The sequence below is a fragment of the Perognathus longimembris genome, chromosome 5 (assembly GCF_023159225.1).
Source record: "Perognathus longimembris pacificus isolate PPM17 chromosome 5, ASM2315922v1, whole genome shotgun sequence".
NCBI classification, from domain to species: domain Eukaryota; kingdom Metazoa; phylum Chordata; class Mammalia; order Rodentia; family Heteromyidae; genus Perognathus; species Perognathus longimembris.
Genome location: NC_063165.1, coordinates 59,188,660 through 59,216,603, shown reverse-complemented (window position 1 = coordinate 59,216,603; position 27,944 = coordinate 59,188,660). Strand labels below are relative to the sequence as shown.

General features: G+C 45.7%; 1 protein-coding gene across 5 annotated transcripts; it reads right to left on the bottom strand.

Moving 5' to 3' along the window:
- Positions 1-234: 234 nt before the first annotated feature.
- Positions 235-26,329, bottom strand: Bcl6 (BCL6 transcription repressor). 5 transcript variants are annotated; one of them, XM_048346975.1, is made up of 10 exons: positions 26,180-26,329; positions 15,335-15,373; positions 14,071-14,242; positions 11,634-11,855; positions 8,501-9,472; positions 7,632-7,816; positions 6,166-6,333; positions 4,257-4,387; positions 4,008-4,145; positions 235-1,466 (listed from the first exon to the last, which is right to left on the bottom strand). In XM_048346975.1, the coding sequence occupies exons 3-10, from the start codon at positions 14,229-14,231 to the stop codon at positions 1,323-1,325; spliced, it is 2,121 nt and encodes a 706-aa protein (XP_048202932.1). In that variant the 5' UTR covers positions 14,232-14,242; positions 15,335-15,373; positions 26,180-26,329; the 3' UTR covers positions 235-1,322. The 5 variants fall into 5 exon arrangements, with proteins under 5 accessions (XP_048202932.1, XP_048202933.1, XP_048202930.1 ...); XM_048346976.1 differs by lacking the exon at positions 26,180-26,329 and adding an exon at positions 18,033-21,136 and having other exon boundaries at positions 14,071-14,265; positions 15,099-15,373; XM_048346973.1 differs by lacking the exon at positions 26,180-26,329 and adding an exon at positions 18,033-21,136.
- Between the last annotated feature and the right edge of the window lie 1,615 nt (positions 26,330-27,944).

Genomic DNA, 27,944 nt, shown 5'->3' with positions numbered 1-27,944 from the left:
AGGCTTTTTCTATATATGTAGTGCTGAGAGATCGAACCCAGGGCTTCATGTATATGAGGCAAGCACTTTACCACTAGGCCACATTCCCAGCCCTAGGGCTCCTTTCTGACACAGTACCTACCAGCAGCCTCTCCCTTCTAAGACCATATCCCTCTAGAGTAAGGGTTAAGGCAGCTGGCTGCCATTCCATGTCCAAATCTCATTCTCATGCAAGGAAAGACCTCCAGACCAAGCTGGCTTGACTTTTCAATGTTTTATTCTTCTATTTGTACAGCTATATTTTACAATGCAGTAATGCAGTTTAGACACAGCCAAACCCTGTCTCCGGAGTAGTTATAACACAAGCATGACGCAGAATGGGATGAGACAAACATTCTCAAAGAGAGTTGAGTTAGTGACAACTTCAAGTCCTTGTGTCTGCCTACGCTTCAAAAAGGGATGGCGCACACTCGTCCATCATTGAAAACTTCGTGAAAAAAGGCACCGTGAAGACACGTTGTATATACAAACTAAAAACTAGAACAAAATTACACGTTTTCCTTCTGCAGTTTTTTTGTTCTTTTTGCATTTTTTAATACACACTTTGTAAATTGTAAACCTTCACTTGCAAAAAAAAATACAAATACAGAGGCATCTTAGACAAAATATTTTCTTACTTATACAGATGCAATACTTAAAATATTCTCTTAAGTGCTCTTTCTCAATAAAGATTCTCAGATCCGTGTCTGCCTGCAGATACAAAATCGAGCCTTTGACGCAATTTATATTTTTAATATATCTTTTTTAGGTTTATATATTTATATTATATATATATTTATATATATTTATATATTTACAATTCTGCCATATATTCCTTCACCTTTGGTTAAAAAAATTAAAGCCCTCTCTTGGATAACATACCAAAGTCTTGTCTTTGAAAAGAATAGCACATTTACATACAAAAAAAGAAACATTTGTTCCCACAAAACATATACATTCCTCATTTCTCAGACTGAGGCATGTCAGGGTGTTTGCATACCCCCCCACTGTGATCTATGAAATGATTTTGCTTTTTTTGCTGACGTAGTTTGCTTGTACACACAGGAGAAGAAGCAATAGTATTTTCTTAATGTTTGAATGGCGGTGGGGCAAGGGGAGTGGCTGTGCTCCCCTTTTCCCCGGGCTCCGTCCCCCGCCCCCCCCCCGCCCCCCCAGCTATGATTTGCACTAGTGGATGAGAGAGGCACTACATCATGGGATGAAGGTTGTAAAGTGTTAACAGTATCCTTTGGGTCGATTCTGAGAAGGGGCTGGAGAGGAAAGCATCGGCACTCCATGCTTCTTCAGCAGGCTTTGGGGAGCTCCGGAGGCAGCTCAGCGGTGGCCACACGGTATTGCACCTTGGTATTGGTGATGGCGCCATGCTTCTGGCGCAAATGAAGTCTCAGTTGGCTTTTGTGACGAAAATGCAGGTTACATTTCTCACACTGAAGGGACACAAGAGGAGAACTGTTAGCTATGATCAACCCAGGAAAAATGGCATGACTCAAAGATCCCCCAAGGAAGAAGGGGCTCCCTGCAGCGGCCTTCAGCAGCTCTTCTCACTCAGTCCAGGTGAAGAGCCCTTGGAAAACTGAACTTCCTCTAGAGATAAGCAGACGTTGTGCAATTGTCCCTGTCCCACTTTCCAAAATGTCACTCATGCTTTTGCCTTGCTTGAGACAGTCTTCCCTGACATGAGTTTCAAGTCTTAGCCAAAAGATAAGTTCCCATGCAAACTTCCATAATTGTGAAGGCATTTCTGAAGCAAAGATTAAAATAATAATAATAATCCCTCTCTCCTTGGGAGGTCAGATTTTAGAGCCTTGTCACCAAGCCATTCTTCTAGTGGTGTCCTCAACAGGCAGGGCAAGGAATACTTCTCACTAACCTTTATCATCTTTCTAGAAAAAAAATCATCATCACCCAGGCAAATAATACAATAAGCTGGAATGCATTTAGACAGATGGATTCGGCCAATCTGAATTCATGGAAATGCTCAAGTCTTGAACATATTTTTAAAATACAGTTATTTTCCTTCCTAGGAGATATACCTTAGCTAAGCTAGCAAAGCCTTAGCAAGTAGCATTATGTCTCCTTTGGATGCAGTAGTTTTATTAAGGAAATTCATCTACAAGTAAAGTAGTTAAATGCAATGAGGTAATAGAACAGAAAAATGGGCACTTTGGGGGTAAAAATTATAAAACTAAATTTTGTTTTAAAAAATATAAAACCAAAGTTCATACTATGTTGGGGATTTGTCCTCAGCATAGTGTGAACTTTAGTTTTATAATTATGTTTCTGTATTGGTTCATTAATTGTGACAGCTATATCTAAAAAAGTAGTGTTAACAACAGAGGAAAGTGGTGCATATCTTCACACTCTTTCTATAAATTTGAAACTTCTATAAAACAGTATTATTGGGCTGAGTATAGTACCTCATACTTATAGTTTCAGCTGCTCAGGAGTTAGTGATCCAAGGTCAGCTTGGGCAAAACGTTAGTAAGCCTCCTATGTCAACAAACAAGCTGGGCATGGTAGTGCCTATCTGCAATCCAAACTGTGCAGGAGGCATTGGTAGAAAGATCATGGTCTCAAGCCAGATGGGCAAGAAGCAAGTCTCTAATCTTTAAAAAACATAACCTAAAACAAAAAGGGCTTCAGGTCCAGCAATAGCGACACATAGGGTTCAAATTCAAGTCTTCTTTTTAAAATATTAATAAAGTGACCTATTCAGATAGAAAGAATTTTAGGATAAAAATGGAAATAGATTTAGAAAGTAAATGAATCAGTGGTACAATACAGTCTGAAAGAAGTCCTGGCTCTTAAGAGACCTGGTCTTGAGAGGTAGTCAGTGTATCTCCACTACGCATGGCAGGGTGTCCTGAGAATGTCCTTTCCTCCCTAGGGCCTTGGCTCTTGCTCTGGTAGGACCAGGGCCATAAATACTAAATGGTCCCTCTCAACTCTGATATCCTCTGCCTGCACAATTCTAGAAAATCATGACAGTGGGTGATGATCACATGTGTGCGTGGTACATTCATAAGCTGTTCTGAACAGTCCAATGAATTAACTAAGTTAATTACAATCCATGGGGCACAAGACATTTCCAGGCCCACTTTTACAGATAAAGAAATTAAGGCACTAAAAGGATAACTAATTTTCCCCCACAAATAAAAAGCCAGTATAAAGATATTCACCCCAAGCCATGGAATACGAGAACGCAAACAGCCCCATTTTGCAAACTAACATGTGGGCTATGGTGAAGCATTTGTAGACTGGTTCTTGTGGCTGTTACCACCAAAGCTAATGCATTCCCACTCCTCAAAAGCAGCCATGTATAATACATAAACAAATTAGTGTGGTCCTCTAAAGTCCTCTGAAATTGAAATTCCATTATACTTTGCAATTTCAGGAATTGTCATTAGTATTTTTATAAAGCATTCCTAGTTTGGTCAATGTTCACAATTTAACCTGCAGGCTCTAGTTTTTCTGGACTCTGCTCTAGGACACAATTCCACCAGCCTGTTCATAACAAGGCACTACATAGCTGGTTTCCTGCTCTTGCTTGGAATGGCCTTTTCTTCTTGTTTTTGTTTGTTTTAACATCACACTTTTAGGCCCTCCTTCTACTTCTAAGATGGCTCCTTTTCGAATACCTTAGCTGCTGTGAAAGGTATGCCTAGCACGATATAGGAATGTGCTATAGGTCCCCAGTAAATATTTATGGAGTGAATAAATGATCCTAACATCTCAATTTCCATAGTCTGGACTTCTTATGGCTCACATAACCCAGCTCAATGCCTCCACTTCAAAGATGAACACATTGAGACCTACGATTGCCACACAGGTGTCTTTGACAATCTGGACCAGATCCAGATCTCCCAACCTGATGGGAGTGCCTGAGTGCTTGAGATGGGTGCACACAGTTCCCCGGCTCCACCTTCCACCTCCTCCAGGGACCCCAGGGACCCCAGGTGCTTGCTTACATGGTAAGGTTTCTCTCCTGTGTGGATGCGCAGGTGGCTCTTCAGAGTCTGAAGGTGCCGAAAGCGGGTGCCACAGATTTCACAAGGGTAAGGCTTCTCTCCAGTGTGAATAAGCACGTGGGCACGGAGGTGGGCCACCTGAGGGAGGAGCCTTGCATGAAAAGCTCTGCTGAGGTGAGCTGCAGCCCTTCTGACAGGTGCTTTGTCTGCCCCCACCTGCCAGATCAGTTCACCATGTTCCTTGCTTACCTGTACAAATCTGGCTCCACAAGTTTCGCATTTGTAGGGCTTTTCTCCAGAGTGGATTCTTGTGTGGGTTTTCAGGTTGGCTGGCCGGTTGAACTGGGCCCCACAGATGTTGCAACGGTAGGGTTTCTCACCTATTTTCCAGAGAAAAGGAAAAGACAAAACCATATTCAATGGAGGTCATCATCGGCCCTGGCCCCAGGATTTCAAGGCAAATTGTTCCTCTCAGAGACCACAGCTTTCTCTCTTTCTCTTTCTCTTTCTGTCTGTCTGTCTGTCGGTCGGTCTGTCTGTCTGTCTGTCTCTCTCTCTCTCTCTCTCTCCCTCTCTCTCTCATTTGTTTGGAACTATTTTTCCTATTATCTTTCATCTCGTTTCTCATCTCAGGTACTAAAAAGGTAATAAAAATGTTATTACCTTTAAGTAATTGTATAAAGGAGGTTTCAATTCAGCATGCTGGTTATGAGCACGACGCATCATGATCAATGTCACCCTTTTCATCATTCTGCCCCATCTCTCAACCCCTCATTCCCACAAGTTACCTGGCTCCATTTTCACATGTCTATATTGAATATTATAACTCCATTTCCCACCCCTCCTCTCGCTATTCATCTGTCCCCCTTCCCCAAATTCCCTCCAGTCCTGATGACACATATTCTAGCTTCCTGGAATTTTTGTTAAACTGTAAGCTGCCCAAATGTTACTTTCCTTTCTGTTGAGGGAAAAGAAAGAGAATCCAAAAGCATAGTCTGGGGCTGGGAATGTGGTTTATTGGTAGACTGCTTGCCTAGCATGCAGGAAGCCCTGGGTTCAATTCTTCAGTACCACATAAACAGAAAAAGCCAGAAATGGTGCTGTGGCTCAAGTGGTAGAGCGCTAGCCTTGAGCAAAAGGATCAGGGACAGTGCCCAGGCCCTGAGTTCAAGCCCCAGGACTGCCAAAAGTAAACAAAAAAAAGAGAGAATCTTACAAAAGGGCTAGTCTTTTGTCCCTCTCATTCTCGCTCTCGCATACTCCCTCCTCAAACACACTGGCATATCTTGCAGGGCCAGAAACCAGCAGTGGCATGGTGGGGTAGAAACAAAGTGAGATATAGGACAGGAATGGGAAGTTTCTATAAAGCCAGAGATTCAAAACCAGTGTTTTCATCAGGTTCATCTGCCTGGATTTGGGCAAGACATGATTGTTCTCTGGACCTCAGTTTCCCTCTCTGAATGGGAGGGACTAATTGAGCTGACCTGGAACGACTGTTCTGGCTTTCCCTTGGATAAGACTGATGCAATATCCACTCCCTCACCAGGGAGATACAATCAGGCTGCTCTAGTTTCTCTCTTTCAGAACAAACATACTTTTCCATTTGTGGCAACTACAGCTGTATTCCATTTGCTAGAGGGGCGGGGCACGGATGTGAGTAGAGGCTCAGGCAGAGGAAAGCAATCGAAGGGCTGAGCCTTCCACCATGGAAAGTTTCTAGAAGAATGGGGCCACTTAAAGGTCTAAGAGACAATAAATGCCCTACAACAATCAGAGTGCAAGAAGCTACCTGGATAAAGGAATGTGAGCTGGTGGATGAATCAGTCCTTAGAGGACATCAAAAGGCTTTCATTTTTCCCCCCTGGCTTTAGACAAATTCACTTTGCCTCTGTGTCAGCCTTAGTTTCCTGCAGGATACCGTGGGATTAACACTTCTAACCCCAGCAAAGGCTGAGAAGTAGGACAGTCAGTCTCATAGGAAAGATAAGGAATACAGTGAGTGGAAAAGTCCCTCAGTGAAGACAGGACAGGCTGGGATGGGCCTGCTTCCTGCCTTATCCAGTGGCTTCCAAAGCCCCACACTGCTTCCCCTAGAATTTGCTCCCTGTCCTTCCCTTGAGAATCCTAGAGATCCCTGGAAGGTGAGCCAGGGCCATACCTGTGTGGACGGTCTTGTGGCTGGCAAGGTTGCCCTTGTAGCGGAAGGAGGCCTGGCAGCGGTCACACTTGTAGGGTTTGTCACTGTGAGTCTGCAGCGTGTGCCTCTTGAGCGAAGCCTCCTCAGAGAAGCGGCAGTCACACTCATTGCAGAAGAAGGCCCCATTCTCTGTTGGGGGTGAAAGGATACCACATCAGCATGAGAAGGGGAGACAGGACTCTAAGAACTCCTTCCTCTGGATCCCCCAAACTCTCTCAGCATCACTCATGGGAGGCCACAGCAAAAGAGCTGTGGGACTATAGTTTTTTAAATCAGATACAGAGTCTCAGTCAGGGAGGAGGGGAAAAAGACAAACTAACAGGCCTTGGTGGCCTGTGCCAGTTTGATGAGGTGCTCTTCCTCTTCCCAGGAGCTTGAGAGCCTATCTATTCACTAATTTACATTTATCTACAGCAATAGCTCACTCCTTCCGTGTGTCTTCCTCCAAAGGGAGGCTCACAATCCCTGTCCTGCCTGCCACACAGAAGCATATTACATAACACAAAGTAAAAGAAAGCATTCTAGGGAAGCAGGCTAGAATTCCAAGTCATTCCTGCTCGAAGTCACAGATAGAGAGGGACTGGTGATAAAGACTCAGTGGCCATCCTTGCATCTGTCTGGATTTCATATCTCTGAGACTGGGTGAACACTAGTGATGGTAGAAGTAGAAACAGAGGCCCAGAAAGAAGGAGCTGGAAAGTGGAGCAAGGCAAACAGCCAGAACACAGGAGAGGACAGTCTCTCCTCTTGCTCTCACTCAGAATCTATGACCCTCTGCCAACTCTCTCACTACAAACATTTTTTTTCCTTTTGCTATAATGATTGAATATGGCAATGTTCTAGTGATTTACCCTGACTGTGTTTGAATGGGCTAGGGCTAGGTCAATACTGAGACTTTTTTATCTAGTAAAAACTAAGGATGCAAATTATTAACTATGTAGAAATAATCATTTAATAATTCAGTTTAACTAACTTCAGCTACTATTTTCTGAGTAGCTCCTCCTTACTGGGGACTTTTGAGGACCTATGTAGGATTCAGAAATACATATAGCCAGACAGTTCTCCATAGAGAATCTGTGCCGAGCACAGAGCTCTGTTGCATGGGGCCAGGTCAGGACAATGGTTGTGGCACAGGGAGACTGAGAAAGGTCTGGGAGTTACCATCAGTTCTGCAAGCTACTTTTGCTAGATGTTGTGCACATCTCAGGTACCCCAGATTAACGCCAATACCTACGCCTTGTTTTGGACTAACCCAGTTCCCCAAAAGATGGAGAATGAGGTGATCCACTAGTGATTTTAAGTACTAGCAGATTTCTCATTAGGAGCATTCCCAAATAAATACAGATAAAATGGAAACATACTACCCATGGAACAAAAGAATTCTCCTTTTCTCAACACAAGGAGGGAGTAGACAGGAAGGGACTCACCACAGCTGGAATCGGAGTACTCAGACTGAGTCTCTCCCATCTCCTCAGGGAACGTGGGGCCCGCTGTATGCAGGCACATCTCTGCATGCTGTGGGGACTGAGAACCGCAGGACGTGCACTTCGGGGGGTGCATGTAGAGTGGTGAGTGGCTCTCACTGCTGCTGCGGGGTGAGCCCGTCAGGGACCTGTGGGCAGGAGCCAGGAGACTCAGAAGCCAGCTTGGAGGAGACAAGTCCCCATGCCCCCTCCCCCCATGCCAACCTCTCCTCCCTGCACTCAAGCCTAGAAACCAGAGCCACCCCACTCCACTCTGGGGCTTAGCATCATGCTCAAGCCTACCTTACCTTCAAAAGAGCAGCTGCAGACAACCATTGGCCAAGGTCAAATCAAGGGCAAACCCTACTTCCTAGCCCAATGGCTTCCCCATAGTTCTACTGCAGTACACAACCTTTCTCAATCTAAAGGAAGTAAGAGGGTCCCTTGACACACCAGCACCATAGGCAGTGACTTTGGAAACTGTGGTTGCTCTTCTCCCATGGAAAAGAATGGTCTCTCTTACTTAATGTAAAGACAGACTAAATGGGGGGACCCATGAGGGGTGACACTGACTGAGATGCCTTGTACTTACAGACTATTTGTGGAATTGAAACCCATTTGTACAACTGCTTAACTATAACTTTAAAAATAAATTTTAAAAGTGCTTTAATGTCAGTACTTGCTAATTTAGGTTAATTTGATCAGGTGCTAAATTCAGACAAAAACCAAAAGAACAAAACCAAAGAAACAACAAAAAGCTCCTGCATCCATCAAAAGAAATGACTCAAAACCCATGCCCAGGTAATCTCTAACCAGCTAGCCTCTGAAATTACCTATTAACGAGGTTATTGAGCCGGCTGGCTTGGGGGATGGTAGAGTCTTCCCCACTGGCACTGAGCTTGGTTGGGGATTGGAGATCAAGGTTCTCAGGCTCCATGGGTGGCTGGCAGGCAGGTGGGGCTGGGTAGGCCCTGGGGGAGAGGCGGCTTAGCTCAGCCTGCTCTGGTCCCTCTGGTTTGGCATTCTGGTTGAGGTTGTTGAGCACGATGAACTTGTATTTCTTCCAGTTGCAAGCTTTGGGATCCGTGGGGCTCTTAGCTGGAGGGGAACCAGAAGCCTGAAGGATGCAGGCGTTCTTGCTGCTGCAGGACTCTGTGGGTGAGTTGGGCTGGCAGTCAGATTTCTGGGGACTCTGTGGACTGACCAGACCCTTCCGGTTCAAGGGCGCATTAGGGGGCTCAAAGTGCAAGGCAATCTCATCCTCTGAAGAGGGTCTCTCTTCTTCTTTGCTGGTCTTGTCACAAGGGAAGTAAGGGGCATTTCTAGCTGAAGGGGCAGCAGGCTTGGGGCCCTCTGCCACACTGTAGTGCATGTCGCTCCGTGCTTCATCTGGGACTGCATCCTTGGGTGAGTAGATGTTACTGTGGCACACACTGGGTGGCATCTCCATGGCCGGCCGGCTGTACTCACCATGGACTGGCCTGGCACTATCACAGGAAAGGGCCCGTTCCTTGGGAAAAGGGTTGGCCACAGGCATCCGGGCATCTCGAAGCTCTTCATCAGGGAAGAGGAAGCCATTAACTGGGAGGTGGCTGTACATGGGATAAGAGGCTGGCGGTGTGGACAGACCACTGTACAGGCTGGGGGCAAAGGCTCTGCTCTCACACCCAGGGGTATTTCTTAATGGTAGGCTGGTCTCTACCACCTCCCGCCCCCTATAGGCCATGATGTCTTGGGGCATCAGCATCCGGCTGTTGAGGAAGTCTTCCCGAGGAGGCTTCATGGTAGGAACCATCTCTGCTTCACTGTTGGAGAAAACAAAAAAAGAGAAAATCCACCAGACCCAAAATTAGAACTGTTAAACACATGACCTTGCAGTGACACTTATATAACCACATCTATGCTTGAGTCAGCTAGACACAGGGGAATGTGGCTCTGAAACATAATTACAAGGCATTTATATCAGAAGTCCAGTGATCCAGGCTACAGCTGGGGAAACTGAGGCCTAGAGAAGGCAGATGAGCTACCTATACAATCAGTATCTGATTAGATATGATCCTATAAGTTTAAGGCACTTATATATGTATGTATGTCCATGGGTCTATAATATTCTGATGTTACATACTTTTATGGCTTATCTAAAGCTTTCAAAGCCATTTTCTCCTGTCTGACATGCAGAAGATTCCTACAAGGAAGGAAAAGCAGGTAGTTGACACACATAGAACCAGAGAGGAGTGAATTATACAATGCAGGTATGACATAAAACTAGTTCCTTATTAAACAAAGGAGCTGCCCATATGCTGAATGGACTCACAGGGTGGTTAATGGTGGAGAATGAATAGAAAATGCCAATGTAAGAAGCCTGGTTCTAGAGCAGACAGTCCTCATTTGCCAAACCTATCTGTGCAATTTAATGGCTAAGGGACCTGTAGCAAGTTAGCACTCAGAGAACAAGACCTGGCCTATACAAAGTACTCACAGATGACAACAATGCTGTGCTTGCCACCATGAAAACCCACAGAAGACCAAGAGCTCTGACTGCAAGGACTTGGAGGGACATTATGTGGGCAAAAAAAATAGGCCAGTTCAACATGACCACAGTGAACAGAGCTAGAATCAACATGTTGAAAGCTAAAGGAGCTAGATTTTCCAAATGGACGTAATGAAGGGCCATCCACCTCCCGTGTGGAGTGTGAAGCTCTGGGAATCCTGGGTTTCTGGTCACATGTTGGAACATACAGCCCATGTTGAGTAAGGATGCAGTCATTCTAGATCAGCTGGCTTAAATGGTTCCAAAGAAGTTAAGTCCTCTGTTCCATTGAGCAAAGCATTTTACTTCTTTGGTTCTCAGAATCATTCCCTTTCAGTGATAATCACTTCTACCTTTGCTTGGGGGAGAAGTTTAGACCACTAAATCAGTCAGGTTCAATAAATGCTCTCTTTTATAGGAACAGAGTGATATATAAGTTGAGCAAGGCAGTTCCTCATCAAGTTAAATAGTCCACAGTTTGGTAGGGAAATTGGGCAAGCATGTGGATAGTTGTAATAGAAATCTAAAGAACAAAAATAGATATGCAAAATTTTTAAAAGGAAGGTCTAAAGGACAAGCAAGATGCTGCAGAACACAGAGGAAGAGCTGAGGAACCGAGTGGTAATCAGGGTAATGTCTAAGCTGATCTGTAGCTACTGAGGCCTGTAATCCTAGCTACTCAGGAAGCTGAAATCTGAGGATCATGGTTCAAAGCTATTATGGGAAAGAAAGTCCATGAGACTCATATCTCCAATTAAGCACCAAAAACCCAGAATGGAGGTGTCATTCAAGTAGTAGAGCACCATCCTTGAGCAAATAAAGCCAAGCAAGACGATGAGGCCGAGAGGTTTGGCTGTTGAAGTATCCTGGAAGAAACAAGGAGGAGATAATGTACTGGATTCATCTTGACAGATGTAAGGGATCAAGTCTGCCTAAAGTACAAGACTTAAGAAAGGCAAACACTGACTGTGGTGGCACATCAACAAGGAGGATGATGCAGGAGGATCATGAGTTCGAGACTAGACTGGGCTACACCTTGCTGGGTGCTAGTGGCTCACACCTGTAACCTTAGCTACTCAGGAGGCTGATATCTAAGGATCATGGTTTGATGCCAGCCTGGGCAGGAAAGTCCATGAGACTCCTATGTACAATAAACTACCCAGAAAAGTCCAGAGGTGGTGCTATGGCTCAAGTGATAGAGTATTAGCCTTGAGCACAACAGGTTCAGGGACAGGGCTCAGGCTGAGTTCAATCTTCAGGATGGACCAAAACAAAACAAAACAAAACAAAACAAAACTGAAAGAAAGAATAGAGAAGAATAAGAAGGGCAGAAATGTTCAACAATAGTGGTAATATACACTGGTGCATATTATATTAGATTTTTTTTTAATGCATGAATTCTCAAGGGTTTCTGATCCAGAAGCATCTCAGCTCACCTAGCTTTGATGAACTTCCGGCATGTGTCCACAACGTGCTCCATCTGCAGATACATAGCTGTGGCCATCACAGCCATGATGTTGCCTTCTCGCAGATTGAGCCGAGATGTGTACATGAAGTCCAAGAGGATACAGAACCCTTCAGGGTTGATTTCAGGATCCAGATTGATCACGCTGAGGTTACATTTCAACTGGTCTGTGAAGATGCTGTAGAATAGGCCACTGTAAAAAAAAAAAAAAAAAAAAGCAAATGCCTTACTATAGTAGACAGAAAGAACCTGTGGATGCCTATAGTAGCACAGATGAGCTCTTCTTCTCAGGGCCTACATTCCGAACTTCCATGGAATTAATAACAACTTGGACTTGGGAGAGCCTACCAAATACCAGAGAGTCCTTAGGCACCTTACGAACATTTGCCTGTCTTCTTCACAACCCTGCAAGGTCAATATGACCGTGTTTCATTTTTACGAAGTGGTGACTGAGATGATAGAGGTTAAGTGATATTCTCAAAGTCACAGTGCCTGCTGTTCTTTGAGTCTTAACTTCGTGGATTATCAAAGTTAAATTTAGCATTCATTTGTAGTATCTATTCTTAGTCTACATTTCTGGGATAGTTCCCCTCTTGTTCTACCACATTATTCACTTCTCAAAACAAAAAAATCTGCTGTATGCTTTTAAGAGAGGAAGTTGGGTATAGATGAGAAGCAAATAAAATGATGCCTACATATACATCCTACTATGTTTCCCAAAAGCCCAGAGATAATCAAATAAATTGTTCCTAGAAGAATCAAGTCAAGCTTCAGTCATGTTCTATGTCTAGTATTCAGTTAAAAACCTAGAATGCTAGGCTGTCATCTTACTTCAGGTTGTCACCTATAAGTAGCTATGCAGCCTTGTCTAAGATCAAGTAGAAAGAATAATAGCATCACTTTGGAGGTTTGTGGCAAGAAATGAGTATGTTAAAGGCATAAAATGATGCCTTCCTGATAAGCATGGTAAACACTTACTGAACATAGGCTATCATTGTTGGACTGCTATAAACCTCTATTCTCTGCACTATTTGTTTTGGGGTTGTATGTTTTCTGGTACTGGGAGTTTTAACTTGAAGTCTCACACTTTTTAGGCAGGTGCTCTACCACTTGAGCCACATCCCCAACCCTTTATTGCTTTTCGTTCTTCTTAAGATGAGATCTTACAGTTTTGTCTGGAGCTGGTCTGGGACTGCAGTGTTCCTAGCTATATCTCCTGTGTAGCAGGAACTACAACTATGCACCACTGTATCTGGCTTGTTCATTGATAAGGTGTCTCACTAACTTCTGCATGGCTATCCTCAAACTGAGACTTCTGCACTATTTTTTTAAAGTGCTGGGTAGTAGACCTTGGCTATGTTCTCTAATTGCAATAAAGACCCTGATTCTAGGTGAAATGATATAGAATCAAAGCGAGTGCTTGGTTTTGTGTTTTTTTTGTTTGTTTGTTTGTTTGTTTTTTGCCAGTCCTGGGGCTTGGACTCAGGGCCTGAGCACTGTCCCTGGCTTCTCTTTGCTCAAGGATAGCACTCTGCCACTTGAGCCACAGCGCCCCTTCTGGCCATTTTCTGTATATGTGGTGCTGGGGAATTGAACCCAGGGCCTCATGTATACGAGGCGAGAACTCTTGCCACTAGGCCATATCCTCAGCCCTGTGGGTTTTTTTTTTTAATCATCTACTAAAATGGAGTTATAGCTTAGCACTGGTGACTCATGACTGTAACCCTAGCTACTCAGGAGGCTGAGCTCTGAGGATCCCTGTTCAAAGCTAGCACACACAGGGAAGTCTATGAGACTCTTATCTCCAATTAACCAGCAAAATGCCAGAAATAGAGCAGTGGCCTAAGTGGTAAAGCACTAGCCTTGAGTAATGAAAAGCTCATATACAATATCCAGGACCTGATCTCAAGCCCTAGTACTGGAAAAATTTAATATTAATTAAATGGAGGTATAGTGCCATCTTAGCACATATGGTGACTAGAAAGATCTAAGGAGACAAATTAATATAACACATCAAAATCGAAAATATTAAAGAATTAGCCACCTCATTCTTTCTCGACTTTAAATGCCCATGGAAACACAGTCCCAAGATAAAATAAACACAATTATAGCACAAAGAAAAAGCACAAGAGTTCAAATTAAATTGCTAACAGACCCCTCCTTTTTCCTTTCTCATTGGTTAACTGATGTTATTCTCCCTGCTCTCACTAAACACACCCTTGCCTGTCATAGTCTGTGATTTCCTCCCTCAATGTCCACAGAACAGAAAGTGTTTCTCTCCTGAAAGTGCATGCATGCATTTGCATCCTGGACGGCGTCATTCCACACACGGTTTTGCCTTGCTGGCTGCCAGCATTGCCGGCCCTCTTTTCTACCACCACCTCCACCTTCCCTTTCAGACCACTCACCTGCAGGCCATGAGAACTGTCTTATGGGCTCTGAACTGCTCACGGCTAACCACAATGACAACATCTGTCAAGATGTCACGACTCCGGAGGCGATTAAGGTTCAGAAGGACATCACTGGCATGGCGGGTGAACTGTATACAGCTGTCAGCTGGGGAAGCCATTTTGTCTTCACCTGAAGAAAAGAAGTCGAAATGCTATTAATCCTCAAGAAACTGTTACTTGCCTACCAAGACTAGCAGAGCAGGCAGGTGGTTTAACCTGAGTAAGTATGGAATACAAGCCAGGTCTTTTGTGTTTCATCTTTGATCAACTCATCACCCAGATCTGAGCGTTCTTCAAAATGAGAATAATCTCTATCAGAAGTTGGCATAGAAAGTTCTTTAGGTGGAAGGGAATAATTATTTGTTGAATGTTTTCCTAACATACCAAATACCTTGCCAAGCATTGAGAGGCAGGTGAGTATGTTGCAATGGAGAAAGGCCATGAGGCTAACTTTTCCTTATGCTAGCTGGGTGGCTTGGAGCCTGCTACTGTTCCTGGACTTTGCTTTTACCAAATGGAAACAGTAATCCCTGTGTAGATGTAAAACTTAAGAGATTTGTGCCAGATCATAGCAGGTTTTCAAAAAATTGCAGCTAGAGCCAGGCGCTGTTGGCTTGTGCCTCTAATCCTAGCTACTCAGGAGGCTAAGATCTAAGAACAGGAGTTCAAAGCCAGTTCAGGCAAGAAAGTCCATGAGACTCGTATACCCTATTCAATACACACACACACACACACACACACACACACACACACACACACACTCTCTCTCTCTCTCCAGAAGTGGATCTGTGGCTCAACTGGCAGAGTACCAATCTTAAGTAAAAAAGCTAAGGTATAGCCCCAGAAAAAAATAATCAATTTATATATATATATATATATATATATATATATATGCTAGTTTCAACAGTACTTTATTTTATTATCCTGATCATAATCTATCTCTCTGCATGACTTGGATTCAGACTTGTTTTGCTTTTCATTTTAGCACTGAGCCATTGTCAGGGCATAGCAAGTGGCTACCTTCTCTGGGATAAAGGAATAAGAAAAGAAGGAATCACCATGCAACAGTGTGAATGAAGTCTAACTGTAGGAGTAAGAGCTAGTGGCAAGATTTTTCCTTTGTCTCATCCAATGCAAAGCTCACCAAAAAGCATGCATTTGCAAAATTAAAAAGAAACTATTTGTCCACAAAAGTATAAAGCATAGAATTCCATCCACTTACCCAAGGCCTTGCTTCACAGTCCAAAATTTTGCTTAAAACCTACAGAGAAGAAAGCCAAGAGAAATCAACTTAATGAATGTTAAGGTTGTCCACTATAGTCTTATTTTAGGATACATGTAGTTAGTTTTGCTTTGATAGTTGCAGCCTGCCAGCTGGTGTGGTTTTACCACAAGCTAGCAAACATACTCCAGTTCTGCACTTTTCAGAAACAATGGGCCCCTGAAGCTACACAATAATAATCTTTACCCTCAGTATTTAAAATGCAATTGCGTACATTAATTACAAATACATGTACACATATAGTTCCTTTCTCAAAATAAAAAATTTATACATCCAGAGGCCACTTGAGTTTATGGGAAAGAAAAAAAAAGTAGTTCTTTCAATATTAATGATAATGATCCTTCAGGGACCTAAAAACACTGGACACTATTCAAAGCCTACTAAAAATATTATCTTTCAAGTCTTAAAGTGATTCCACGAAGCTGATAGGGTCAATATCTCTATCCTTCCTTCACTGGTGGCATAACTGAAACTTGAGGGTTCAAGTGTCTTACTCAGGACAAATAGCCAGGCAGTATTTCTGAATCTCTGGAACATTGAGGACTAAATACAGAGTCTACAGAATATAACCGGAGAAGGCATGTCTATGCATTCCTTCATTATCTTTGCCCTCTTTTTCAAGTTTCCTCTCCCTTCCCTCCCAAGTCTAAGGCTGTACACAATGCCCCAGCTTCCAAGTTTGTACTTCTTCCTGCTAGGAAAAGATTTAACTGTGTAGTTAACTGAGAACTAGCTGGGGAGCACTAATCTTTAAAGAGATTTAATGAAATATGTGCTCTGTCCAAATTGGTTTCTCTAAAACAAAAATCACTAAGAGCCTAAATGTAAGACTCTCATTTAAGGAGCACATGTAGACAGCAAAACAAAACAGACTGGAACTCTCTTCCTTCATTTTAAAAAGCAGAGCCCTTTGGAACTATTTTTCTGGGTAAAGGGGCCTGACGAAGGCCAATGAGGTCATGTTGGGCCACGTAGATGGCTAATGGCCTGGCCCTAGGTCTTCTGGCTCAAATTCCTGTCCCCTTTCCAAATCAGCCTACGTGCTGTGGAACAGGCGACACAGCACCCTGAGGTGGGTGAATCTCATTTTTAAATTCCTTCCCCCACACAAACTTTGCCCCATTCCAGGCTGCTGAGTCTTACCAAATGAGCACTCTAAAATGAGAGGTTTTCTTGAGTCTGTAACCAAACACTGACATTTCTCTGTGGTCCCAAGTGCCAGTCACTCAATCTCATCAGCTTCAAGGTTAGTGTGAGCATGTGCATGAGAGGGGATTGAAGAAGGAAATGGGGGGAAAGGACAGGAAAAAAACAAACAAACGGAACCTATCTCCTCCTCTCCTCATTCCAACTCAAAGGTGGGTAGGGAGAGATACACTAAGCCCTAACGGGGGTGTAATGACTATTTCCTCTGAAAAACAATGCTGAAGACAGTATGAAGTTTATTTATAAGCTTTCTCCTTCCTCTTCCCTCATGGAAAAGATTCTCAAGCACTACTAGAATACCCAGGCTGTCCTTTAACCAGCTTTAACCACCAGCTCACTTGTGGATTTCCAGTCGCTGACTTTTGGAACCACAGGAAGCCGGGATTTGCCATTTCACCATGGCAAGTGGCAATGACTCACTCAAGATTCGGACTGTAGCAAACAAACAAAGACAAATCCCTGGGTCAGCCTCAGGCTTGTCACCTTGAACCTCCTCCTGGCCTGAACAAAAACAAAGGCACGTACAGGAAGCCTGCTTCCTTAGCAAGTTCACTCCTGTGGAAGATAAACTAATTCTGGCTTAGTAGCCCACAACTTCCCAAGGTGGGAGCAAAGATGGATGGGGACATCACAGTCCTCCCTCTATCTCTGCACGTGACAGTTGTAGAAGCATCACCAGTATTCAGTTTCTCTACAAAACCAGGCTTTGTCCCATCTACTACTACATCTTTTTAAACTAGCCCTGATTTAGTGCAGAGTATGACTTGTCCGAGATCTCAAACCCAATCTCTAACCGTTGACAAACCTTGGTTACCAGGTGCAGTCACACCAATGCCTCTCCAAGCCTCAGCCATGCAAACAACCACCAAGAGAGCGGGACCACCAAGATATCAGGACCACCACAGAGAAACTAACTCCTGCAGAGGAGTCCAGCCCTGGACCCCAACCAAACTTCAGTGCTGGGTGCGGTAACCACCAAAAAGAAAAGGAACGAAAAAAACAAAGGGTTGTCAAGTCTACCTTCCCACTGCGACCCTCCTTTTGCACTTTCCTTGTGTGTATTCAATGGGACACAAGGAGATGCTCCAAAGGAGCTTCCCTTGGTTGAGGGAGGAGGAGACAGCCAAAGGAAAACAACCACAGAAAACACCAAACAAGATCAAAGAGGAAAAACAGCAAAAGCAAGAGGGGAAAAAAAGAGGTCTGAGAGGCGAGGTTAGGAGCAAGAAAGTGAGTCACTAAGAATTAACACCCCGTCCTTTTCGTCCTTTTCTTCCCTCCTCCACTGGGCTAGCAAGACACACACACACACACACACACACACACACACACACACACACACACACACACACACATACACACACACACAGTGCACTGGCAGGGCCTGAGCAAGCCTGCGCAGACTCGCCCACCCCACCTTACCTCACCATACCTGTCTTCCAAGGACCGCCCACCCCCAGGCGATCGGCCGGCGCGGGTGGGGAGGCTGCCCATTCGCCTCCAAGCCCGGAAAGGCGCGGTGGAAGACGAGTGGTAGGACCCTGGCGGCGTTTAACTTAGTAACCTCCAAATCAAAGTTTTCATGCACCTTGGTAGCTACCATTGTGCATGTGCCTTTCTTTTTTCCTGTTAAGCCTTCAAGGCAGGGGGTACTGAGGGGAATGGCACAGCCCTCTCATTCCCGGAACCTAGTCGATCTCCGCTCAGTGGATTTCACAGAACACTCTGCCCATTGCCCGGCTCCAACCAGAAGTAACTTTCCAGGAAGCTGCGGGTCCCAGAAGGCCGCCAGGATCGCAGCGCCCGGCGCCGGGATTCACCCAGGGGCGGGGGGTGCGGGAGGGAGGAGGGAAGACTCCAAGGGAATAACTACCCCTTTCCCCTAAATCCCCAGTCGGCTCCGGTTTCTGGGCTCTGGGTTCATCTAATCCTACCCCTCCCCGGCACAATTTACAAGTAGGGAAAGTCAGACAAGTTCATAGACCAACCGGGGACGGAACGCCGGAGTTTGGATCCAATCAGAGGCTCCTGTCTAGACTTAAGTTGCCCAATTCTGCAGTTTGCAGCTGCGTCCTGTTTCTCTCTTGGTGCTTGCCTCCTCTCTTTCCCTGCTTCTGGAAAGGGGATGTTTAGAAGAGGCGCTACAGTTTAAAAGATGGAGTTACCTAGAGTTCAAAAGGGTCTCCATCCTGGGATACCCGGATGAGGTGGAGAAAAATTCATATAAAACTCCCGTCCGCCTATGTCGGCCAGAAAGTCTACGGTTTGGGATCTACCAGGCCGATCCTGGCTAGGTTTCGGGATTTCTGAATCCTATTTCCCCGATATCCTAGAAATATGGTTCACAGTACGCAGAGGCCCCGGCGGGCGCGCACTCCAGTCTGCTGGCTGGCAGGAACACTCCAAACTTGCCTCGTCGGTCCCAGGAATTAAAACCCCTGGGTTCAGCCTCCTAATTGATCTCCACAGCCACTCCAGGAGAGGCTTTCAGGGAGTTTGCAGGCTCTAGGGCCTCAGCCCAGTCCCCAAATTAGGGGATGGCGTCACATTGTGCCGGCGCATCCCTTCTGAGGTGGAGACAGAATCAGGGTTGGTCCTCAAAAGACAGGACACTGAGACCTCAAGATCTGTGTTGTGTCTGTCTCATCCTTGTGCCCAGAGGCTAAAAGGGAAAAGGGGAGGGGAGAAACGAAAAGGCTAGGATGAGATAAGAACGAGAATCTACGGCGTTAAATTTGGCTTTTATTGGAAATGAGGGGTCCCGTGGTTCCCCAATCATGTCTTTACCCCTGCCTAACACTAGAGAGAGCCCTCCATCAAGTCTTGAAAAGACAAGCCTTTCCTGGCCTGCGTCTCCCTTTCATTGACCTAGTTTGTCCAGAGTCTTGATTTAAAGAGTGCTGGCTCCTTCTTTCCCCCTGCTTTCTATCCAGGCCGGTTGTTGGATTATTGGTAAACTAATAACTCCAATAACTCGCTGAAAAATCCAAGGGGGAATTTTGAAAGTGCAAAGCACTGTTTGGGGACAGAGACAAGGAATTTTAATAAGGTTAGAGCTGCTGCAGTGAAACGCCCATCAGGGCTCCTAGTGGAGGTTTGCAGCAGCATCTCAGCCAACCGGCAGCTGCAGTAGTCGCCCAAGTCTTGGCAGTAGGGGGTAGGGTCAAGCTGTTGGGTTGCTTTTGTTCTAAGGCGAATGAAGGACACCTTGTGCTCCTGGCTAGGGTACCCAGGGAAGGCAGAAGAGGTGACAGTAGATAAAAGCACGTTTGATAGCACAAGGGTCTTGATGAGCCACTTTGGGGAGCCAAGGTGTTCGGGGACTTAATGTCCTGACTTGAATTTCGATCACGTTTCCTGCCTCAGCGCACTTGCAAGCCTACAAGCTTCTAGGAAATGCAATAAAATGAAGGGATGTGTTTTATCAGCAAGATCTGAAGATGGGCAGCAAAAAGAACGCTCCCTCCCTCTCCCCCCCCCCCCCATTCACCCAGTTGAAAATCGCCTTCCAGAAGGCCTGCAGTTAATACCAGCAAACCACGACCCTGGACAGAGATCTCCTGGCCATCCTGACTGGACAGAGCTCCGCCTTTGCAAGGGAAAAAAAGAAGATTGAAGAGGGAGGGGCGGGAAGCATGATCTCCACAAGCAAACAATGCCGTTTAAAATTCGATCTGGACAGAAGTCAGCCAAGGTCTTTATTCACGTTAATGAAGATGGAAGGCACTAACTGTCCTTGGAAAGCGATGAGTCAAACTTGACCGCGCTTCAAACACGTCCCCAGATTCTTTTCCAACCCGAAACAGAGGGGCATTTCTCCGACTCGGCCTCCGACAGCTCCCGCAGAGGGAGAGGCTGAACTTGATTCCGGCAGACTTGGACCCGGGAGGGGGGCGGGGGACAGAGGAGGGGGTGAACGGTTGTGTCTCGGGCTGTGGAGCTCACAAGCCGCCACTAGAGGTCGCCAGCAGGCTGATGCGCATTTACCATCTTAACATCAAGAACTCAAAAAACTTCACTGAAACGCTGTGGCACAAATTCCAGGATGACGATCTGTTGGTCCATATGACTCCCTCCCCCCCCCCAACAAAAGAAAATCCCACCCACGTGCACACACTTGTTTTCTCGCCAAGCGACTGAGCAAAGGATAAAGGAATTGGGAGGAATGATTTCAGGGTTCAAACACGAATCTTTGGAGGAGTGCGGTGCACCTTTGCAACTTTACATAGTTAGTAGGCATTAAGCACTCACCCCCAACTCCCCAAGCTTTGAGACATCTCACTCCTCAGTACCATGGCAACTTCTCTATCCAACACTGAAAATCTTAGGCCATACTTTCTGAACAAGTCCTCCAGGAGTGCTAGGGAGCCGTTTGCAAGGTGTACTGCCTACTTACAGTGACCTAACAGGTTAAAACAAGGGTTCTGGTTCTGAGCTAGACACTGGCAGTTCAAGCCTGTAACCCTAGCAACTCTGAAGGTCGAGATCTAAGGATCACCGTGCAAAGCCAGCTTGAGCAAGACAGTCTGTGAGACTCTTATCTCCAATTAAACACCAAAGCTGGCTTCAGATGTAGAACACCATCCTTGAACAAAAAGCTACGGAGACAACACCCAGGCCTTAGGTTTAAGTCCTAGCACACACACACACACACACACACACACACACACACACACACATTTAAAGGGAAGGGCTGTTTCTTCTTCCACTTGGGTACTTTAAGGAAGCTCAGGTAAATTTTGCCTGTAACTTTGTGCCACTGCCTGGTCCTGGTTAAGTTGCTGTCAAGCCTATTTCCTCAACTACAAAATAGAAGTCGAGCCCTTAAGCTCCTGGGTTTTGGATGACATCCTTGCATCATCTGGTAGAAGGGCCACAGCGACAGGTAGATATCCTCACAGAGGGTTCTAGTGTTTCTCTTGGTTGAGATAAATGTGGATCACTGAGTGATTAAGGACAGAGAGAAGCATCTGGAGCCTTTCTAATTTTTATCAATCCATAAAAAATACTCTGATACCTGACACTGTCCCCGGTGGAGGGTCTCCTTGCTCTGAGATCTAGCATCTATCTGTTCAGGGCACAGAAACCCCAAGGTGAAAGGGTCGACCCCATTGCTCAATACAGAGGCCGTGACCATGATTCACCACTAGGTGGCGGACGCAGTCCGTCCGAGAATCATTATTCGGCCACAGCCTTCCACGCTGGGGATCCACTTTTTTTTTCTTTCCCTTCTGTCTCTTGGGGGTGGGGATAGAGTTGCTTCCAAAACCAAAGCTGGAAAACAATTTAGTGAATGTAATTCCCTTCTTCCTGATGCTCATGCCTCTAGCAACCACCACGCAGTTTCTGGAGCTGCTTTTTATGCATCCTACGTTGATCTCCCCACCCCCATAAAAATAGCTATATTGGAAAGGGAACGGGTGCACTTTTCTTCAAATAGAACTATAGGTGACGGTGTTACGGGAGTTTTTTTTTTTTTTTTTGCAATATATGCATGTATTTTTTAAAACGCTATCAAAAATGCAGCAAAGAAAGTCGGGGAGAAACTCCTGCTCTCTCTCTCTCCATAAAGGAAAGGGAGTTAAGGCAGGCAGGCTGTCCCATGGACTTACAGCTCACGACGGGAGTTGGGGAGCAGAATCTGGCCTTTTGGAGGGTGGACAAGGAGGTGGGAAGGGTTTAGAGAGCAGTTCCTGGCTTCCTTTGGGGCTAAGAGAAGCCAGCCAGCTGGGCACGGCGCTTCGCGCTGGCTCCTCGCAGCGCGGCGGTGGCTTTCCCACTTGTTGCGCAGTTCAGTAAAGAAACCTGCGTGTGTGCACTGAGCTACGTGGACTCTCAGGACTCTGCCACAGCTCCACGCCATCCACAGCCCCATCCCCAGGCTCTACCGCCACCGCCAGCGAACTACAACAGTTTCTGCAGTTTACACACACACACACACACACACACACACACACACACGCACACACACACACCATGCCCCTTTCCCTAAATTTTTTGGAACAGCATCTCCAAATATGACACTATCCTAGCTGGCAGATAATGCTTTTCTTCACTGTTGGAGAGATCACTCTGCAAGGCTTTTCCTCTTAAAAATTTTGGCACCCTAGTATTTTTAAATCTCTCCAGATAATATATGTATATATGTCCCCAATAAGGTAATTTCACAATAATTTTCCCAGTATTTGACTTTTGCCAATAGTGGTACCCACCGAGGGGTGGCGCCGCCGCACTTTCTCCTCTGAAAGCTAAGTTTTTCACAACCGAGTGGGTTGTGAGTTTTGCTACCCGGCAGGGGACAGAGAGAGGGAAGGAAGGATTTTGACATCTGGTCATGGCTACCATTTACTCAACCCATAACTGGAACTCTTTGAAGGGTTCAGCAAAGGACAACTTAAGAATTTAGAGATCTGTCCCTGTGCACCAAACCCAGAATCAAGTCTTTTCAAGAAAGCATTGGGGTAAAACCCTTTCATAATGAGCAGAAGAGGGAAAGGACAATTGTAGAATCCATGCTTTCCCTCTTTCAAGTCACCTAATGTTTGTGTGTTGTATCTAGCTGCCCTTATCATCCCTAGTAAGACCCTTAAAATCAGCTAGTGCTTCAGCTTGCAACATTAGAAATTCTTCCACATAGGATACTGAAAACTTTTACCTCCAAACTTGGGAGGAGGGGTATTTCCATAAACAGGTTCTTTTCTGGCCTGAGGACTCAACTGTAGTCATCTTAGCAAGAGAATGCCAAACTCCTGGCGCTCTCTCTCTCTCTCTCTCTCTCTCTCTCTCTCTCTCTCTCTCTCTTCTCTCTCTCATATTTGCTCTTCCAGAGACAAATACCTTTCTTTTTCTTCTTAAGAAAAAAGCATATATACTTTAAAGCAAGAAATGTGATTTCACCTCGCTGCTTTGAGCTCAAGTTTGCTACCTCCAGGAATAGTGTGTGGACTAGGGCCAGATGAACTTCAACTTGGGCTGCAGATTTACGAGTTTCTGTTCCAGTGCCAAAAGCTCTTGGTAGTAAATAGTGAGCAAAATAGATACCTGTCTCCTGATGAATGTTGCGGCCCTTTTATTATTTTTTCCAAAAGTTATTAAAACCACACACACCTTGCAAAGAAAAAGGGAAACTGGCAGTCTCTGTTGAGGAAGCCAGTGGCATCGCTAAGAGCCACAAACTGAATTTCTAAACAGCTCTTTCCCTGGTTCTCTCTCTCTCTCTCTCTCTCTCTCTCTCTCTCTCTCTCTCTCTCTCTCTCTCTCTCTCTCTCTCTCTCTCTGTCTCTCTTACCCCTGCCCCCTCCCTTCTTTTTTCTGGAGAGTAAAAAAATCTACTGACATTTATTTTTTAAGTAAAGTTTTACAAGGCTTTCCTCCTGGAAACTATAAACTGATTGAAAAAGAATCCATAAAGGATTATATCACTTTTCTATGGGGAATGACTGGCTCTCGCGGGGCCATCAAGGACTCTGTAAACAGCCATGGACTTTCAGCACTCAATTTGGGGGACATTCCCTCTCCCCAAGTGCCTGGACTTCCACTATTCCCACAAGACATAACCTTTGTGGGAGGGGGGCACAACCACACAGAGAGTCCTGTTCCCCTTCCCCTCTTAAAAAAAAATCTGCTGGGTTGTGTTTTTCGTGGGGGAGTTTTAAAACTTATTATTGCAACACTAGTTCCATTTTCCCCCCTCCTGGGTTCCAATAACACAATATCATAAAAGCAACGCAACCCACAGTTTTCAAGACATTTCCCAGTGTCGCTGCGTCTGACAGAGTGGGGCGGGTGGCCCCTCGGTCCCGCTGCTCCCCGCTCCCCAGCAACCGATTTCCCCGGCTCTAACTCCCGGCCCGCTCCCCCAGCCCCCACCCTGGGCCGCCGCCGCCACTACCTTCCCCGATTCCAACTCCCCTCGGGGGAGAGCCACAGGTTGCACAGCCGACCAGCCTCACAATCTATTTTTGCAGTATCACTCAAAGATTTCCCCCCACTTTCGCGCCCGCTCCCGCGCTCTCCCGCGCTGGGTCCCCCAGCCACCGAGCCGAGGCTGGCACGCACGGCCGGAACGCGGGCTGCTGCCCGGCCTTTTCCCCGGCCCGACTGGAAAGACCTCGGGAATCTGGAGCCCGTCGTCCGCTACGCTCAGGCCCACAGTTGCCTTTCCAGCAGAGCTTGCACCGCGCGGGGAGGGGAGGAGGGAGATAAAATGTAGGAAGAGAAGGGAACAACCGTGGAGATCCAACTCCAGAGTCACGAAGCGCCCAAAATACAAACGCCGCGACCGCCAGCAATCCCACCACCTTCTCACTCTCCTAGGCTGTCCTGCCAAGGCTCCCCGAGTGTCCCCACACGGAAAGGCGCCGCAGGTGCAAACGCGCACCCCTTTGCCACCCTCCCCACCCCTCAGAACCCCGTCCCGCCACCAGCCTCTCGTCCTCGGAATGGGCAGGCCAGGCACAGCATGCGGGGATTCCCGATTCCCTAGACTACAACCAAGAAAGACTAATTTTCAAAGTATTCAACAGCTCCGCTCCCCCCACCCACACCCCATGCAAGCTAAACCTCTCCAAAACAGGGGAAAGGGACATCAAAACATTCGTCTCTTCCTTAGAAAGATCATGATTCTCAAAAGAAACAGCAGACAAGATATTTCATCTTGGGTTTATGACCAACAAGAAGAGAAAGAGAGAGAGAAGAAAAAAAAAAAAACACCCAAAGAGTTCGCTTGCATATTTTCCCCCTTCCAAATCTCGGCTCGGCTTAGAAGGCAGGGAATCTAAAGGACCGAGGCCGGTGGAAGACAGCCAGCGGGGCGAGCGAGCGGGCCAGCTTCCCTCCTCGCCTCCCGGAGTTACCCAGAAGGACACGAGAGGGGAAGGGAGGAGAGGCGAGGGGAAGGAGGAGGAGGGAGGGAAGGGAGGCAGGAGCGAAAGAGAGAGCAAAGAAGGCAGTTTGCAAGCGAGAAAAGAGGGGGGGAAAACACAGCCGCATGAATCCAGCGAGATCACAAGCCGTACGCAAGCAGCAGCAGCAGCAACAGCAGCAGCCAGAGCCAGAGCGCGAGCGCGCGTCCTCTCCGCCGTCTGAGGCCAGACAGCCCCCAGACTTGTCCGAATCGCCCCCTAAACACTGTCTCGTCCTCTCGGCTCCGGCCGCCCCCTAACTCCCCTCCTTCTCTCCTCCACCTCCTTTAAAAAAAAAAAAAAAAAGGAAAGAGAAAAAAAATCCAGAACAACATAAGGGAGGATGGCAAAGCCTCCCCAAACCGGCCGATGCACTCAAAGATAACAAAAATAATAATAATAAAGATATTTAAAAATCTATATCCTAAAGTGGGAGAGACGTGGGACTAATCTTCGGCATTTATTTTAACACCTGACAGCTAGAATAAATAAATATATACATTTATATCAATAGATACACATAGGAAACTTGGAGCCAAAGCATTTGGCAAAAGCGGAAAAAAAAGAATTAAAAGGTAAAATAATGATTATGAGCAGCGGCGGCGGCAGCGGCACCAGCGGCAACAGTGGCGGCGGCGGCAGCAGCAGCAGCGGCGGCAGCAACAGCAATAATCACCTGGTGTCCGGCCTTTCCTAGAAACTTCTTGCATCACCACTTCTAAGAACCCCAGTTCTAAGAATCAACAGAGCTCAATTCTCGGAATTTGAGCTGCAGACTTTACCACTGAGAAGTGGAAGGGGAGGGCTCGGTGTCAGCTCTCCGGAGACTTTTCCCCTTTTACCCCTCAAAATGTCCTCAGAGCCACAATATTTCCCCACCAGTCGTCATAATTAATGGTCTTCGCAATATATGTGTCTCGTATATGAAGGTTTGTGCCCGAGGCTGGAGGTGATGGACGGTGTTTCCCCCTCTGGGACCGCTGCAAGATGGTACGGCCTGCTCCACCACCGTCACGTGGGCGCCTCCTCTGTGACGTCGACATCTTCGCTGTAGCAAAGCTCGGCCTCTGGAATTCTGAGAACTAATTTGCTATTCGGTGACATAAGAGGGGGAGTGCGCTTTGCTTTCCTGGGGTCTGGGGCTAATTCTTCCTCTTTTACCCATCCACTCACTCAGCTCCTCGAATAAATACACCGAACGGAGCGAGAGACTTGAACCATTGGAACAAGCATGTGTTATATATATAGTATGGTTAGAGAGAGAAGTAAGGGGTGGGGGAAGCAATAAACACAACAGCTCTTTCCAGCTAGAATATTAGGCACCACGAGAAAAATATTTGCCAACCAGTTGTCGGTGGGTTCGTTTGCTTTAATTTTATTTTGGGCAGAAGTGTGTATGTGTGAGAGGGGAGGTTGTTTTTGAGGGTTTTCTTTTTCTTGTGGTGGCTTGGGATTTCTGATTGTTGTATTTTGAGGATTTGGGGGATTTTTGCTCCTGACTTTTGCCTTTTGCAAGTTTGTGGTGTTACGTAAATCATAGCATCTGTCAGCGGTTGGTTTGTGTTTTTATTTTTTCTTTTCCAATCTGATCTCTCAAGCATCTCAAAGAAGATGATTCTCCCCCTCCCCCCCAATACTGATACTATTGCTAGAAGCTTAAATTTGGGGACATATGTGACAATCATAACCCCCACTTTTTTCCTGCCCCTTTGGTGCAGTTTCTTTCTTTCTTTCTTTTTTTTTTTTTTTTTTTTTTTACCCTTGGACTATTCCTGAAGGGAGTCTTTTCTGCACTTAAGAGAACTGTTCAAAGGATTTATTTTGGTTTGGTTTGTTTCTTTCCAGAACAGCCACTGGTGGGTTTACTCTTGCTCTTACTGTTGATTCTTAGGAATTTTCTCCTTGCAAGAAACGTGTGTATTTGGGTATGTGTATGTGTGTTTTCTACAAATTTCTGTGAGCCAAATACATGTTTGTGTTTTGCTTTTCTTAAGGTCATGATTTTTCTTTTCTGGGCTTTTTCTCAAGGTCGTTGTAAAAAAAAAAAAAAAAAACAACAAACACAAAAACCCACCTCTTTAGTCTGTGTTGAAGGGATCTGCTGAAGAGAATTCTAAGGGCCTGTGTGCCGGTATCTCAGATACTGCGTGTATTTAGAACAGAGTGTGCTACCACTAGACTCACTGCACGCAGCAATCCTTCTTAACTCTGGAGCTGAGTTGAAAGAAGCGAGCGGAAAAGTCTTCCTTTTCTTTTTCTTTCGTCTTCTTTTTAAAGGCAATTGCAGTGCAGAATCATAGCACTGTGGGCCCTGGTTTGTTTGTTCAAAGCTGCCAGTTTCCCTATTTAAATGTTGGTTGGGGTTTTTTCCCCTCCTACTCATCCCTGAATGAGGGAGACTCTTGTTTCTTTTATGTCTCTCTCTTAAAAGAAGGGTGTGA

Bases quoted from the DNA above. Each gene is read 5' to 3' on its own strand.
- Bcl6 (XM_048346975.1), bottom strand. From the start codon at position 14,231: ATGGCTTCCCCAGCTGACAGCTGTATACAGTTCACCCGCCATGCCAGT. The intron at 6,334-7,631 runs GTGAGTCCCTTC...CACCCCCAACAG, and splicing joins GTACTCCGATTCCAGCTGTG to AGAATGGGGCCTTCTTCTGC. The intron at 4,146-4,256 runs GTAAGCAAGGAA...CTCCTCCCTCAG, and splicing joins GTGGAGCCAGATTTGTACAG to GTGGCCCACCTCCGTGCCCA.